Genomic DNA, 2,228 nt, shown 5'->3' with positions numbered 1-2,228 from the left:
GCGTCTTCGAATTTATAATGCATCTAAGCTCTAGAAATGATATACAAATTGATGTGAATAACTTTTAAAGAAATATAATTTTTATTTCTTAAATGACAAAACACCCTATATATATATATAAATTCTATATCTTTTAAAACATCTTATTTAAAGTGGTTCTGAGCACTGAGTTATATGTTTATAATTAACATACCTTGATTCACTGGCAATATATATCATATGCTAATGCAAATTTGCTTTCATTTGCATTGGAATTCCTCGTAATTACCAAATAAGCTAAGGAGAACACGTTTATCAATATTTAAATACTTACAGACTCAGTGATGACACTTTAATGAAATTTTACACACATAAACACACACACACACAAAAACGGACTTATTAATTTCCCCCTCATATTTATAATACATAACGCAAGCGTTAGGAATTCTTGAAAATAAAACTGAAATTGGGTAGATGTTTTCTTTGTTTGTTTTTTAAACACAAAGCTACATAATTGGCTATCTGTGGTATGACCACCGCGAGTGTTAAAGACAGGTTTTTAGCGTTATAAACCCTCAGACTTACCGCTGAGCCACCAGGGGGCAGAGTCAGATTTACAATAAGAAAAATGTCGTTTTAATCCTACAACGCTTATGTCATTTCTTATATATATATAACCTTATCAATGTTAAACTCACACATTTAGGTAGAGTTTAACAAAAGGGAAAAAAACAATAAGGGAAAAAAACTCTCTCGTGCTTTTGAATAGATATAATAAATTCTGAAAATATGTAATTTAAAAAAAAAATTAAATTTGATAAAGTTAACTGTCCATACGAGCGTGTTTTCCCAATACAGCAGCAAACTTTCAAGATAATTCTTAATATTCCTCTTAGCGAAAAATGTCAATTGTAATAATAATAAGAAAACACAACAATTATCAAACAGCATATTTTGGATTGGAACAAAAGTTTCAAGTTGAAACAGCGTAACATACGCGAAGGATCAAAGCAAATAAAATAAAATTTGTTTGAAAAAAAAAACAACACACACACACAAAGTAACTTGTAATTCAAGTCAAACTTGGAAAAGCTGAAAATTGGTTACTTTTTTACTATTCAAGTTGGCGAACAAATACGTTTTCTAAGTAAATAAAACGTGATATTACTCAAGACACTGACTAGGTAAGCACGTTCGCTGCCAATTGATGGGAAAGTCGCTTTCGTTGTGCAATTTGAAGGCAAATTTTCAGTAAATAGCTAATAAATAGCGACACTGACGTCATTTAGATACAATCATGATTTAGCTCATTGAGCAAAGACCACTTACAAAGATCAACATCAAAGATTATAAATGTTCAAGAACATGGAGCTGGTTGTTGTATGTGAGGCTGAATTAGTCTTTCTGGTTTTACAATGTCACTGTTTTTAGTCTTTTCATCACAAATTCTTTGGAAGACAAATACCAGACTCATGTATTTTTAGATCACGTCAGTAGCTGGCCCTCTAAAGAGGAAAGTGTAAGGCACAAAACATTCTGTCAACACAGCGTTGTTTCTTTTCGAAATAGTAGATGTTACAGACGAATAATTTTAGAGTATTATAAGCCAACATGTCTCCACGTTTGTAGATTTAGGAGAATATTCGCCGGGTTTCCTTCAAAGCAGCTATGACCCCACAAGTGTCATCTGTCGTGTCTTGTTGAGGGGTGCTAATGTCTTGTCTTGAGTACAGGGAGCAAGGAGTTCTGTTGGATGAAAGCTGACCATAGTTATCTTCGAAAGAGTCTAGCTGAGAATCTTGACCAGTGAAGATAGGTGATGACTGACTCTCATAAACTTTCCGAAAGTTGAAGTTAGGATTACACTCATAGGCCGTGGGGAACTGGGAAGAAAACGACGATGGCTCTGATGAGTCGACTTCTGGATAAGAAATAGTTATGCTATCTTTCAGTGCATGCTCCATCATGGTTGAGTCTGGATATTCTTGTTGAGGAGAGTAATTACTGTTGGAAACTTGATAATGTAGATAACGCGATTGTGGTGTCAATGGCGTGGGGCTGCATGCTTGACCTTGTTGGACCGAAACATTTTGAAATGAAGAATGGGCTTCTTGGGTGTACATGGACAAAAAGCTGTTTTGACGTTCCAGTGCACACGATGGACGACGTGTGTCCTGACATGATTTGATCACTTGTGAAGAGGAGTTTCGTGGGTATGATGAATAAAAATGTGTTTGAGTGGTTTC

The 2,228-nt window shown here is 34.7% G+C and overlaps 1 protein-coding gene across 1 annotated transcript in view; it reads right to left on the bottom strand.

Annotated features, from left to right (window-relative positions):
• Positions 1–1,613: 1,613 nt before the first annotated feature.
• LOC106475430 (transcription factor Sox-9-B-like) overlaps positions 1,614–2,228 on the bottom strand; it is a 1,607-nt gene continuing 992 nt past the window's right edge. The window contains exon 2 of the mRNA XM_013936114.1: positions 1,614–2,173. Within this exon, the coding sequence (XP_013791568.1) occupies positions 1,614–2,173 (560 nt within the window). The remainder of the gene's footprint in view (positions 2,174–2,228) is intronic.

Source organism: Limulus polyphemus, unplaced genomic scaffold (genome assembly GCF_000517525.1).
Source record: "Limulus polyphemus unplaced genomic scaffold, Limulus_polyphemus-2.1.2 Scaffold8567, whole genome shotgun sequence".
Lineage (NCBI taxonomy): Eukaryota > Metazoa > Arthropoda > Merostomata > Xiphosura > Limulidae > Limulus > Limulus polyphemus.
This window is presented reverse-complemented; position numbering and strand designations above follow the sequence as displayed.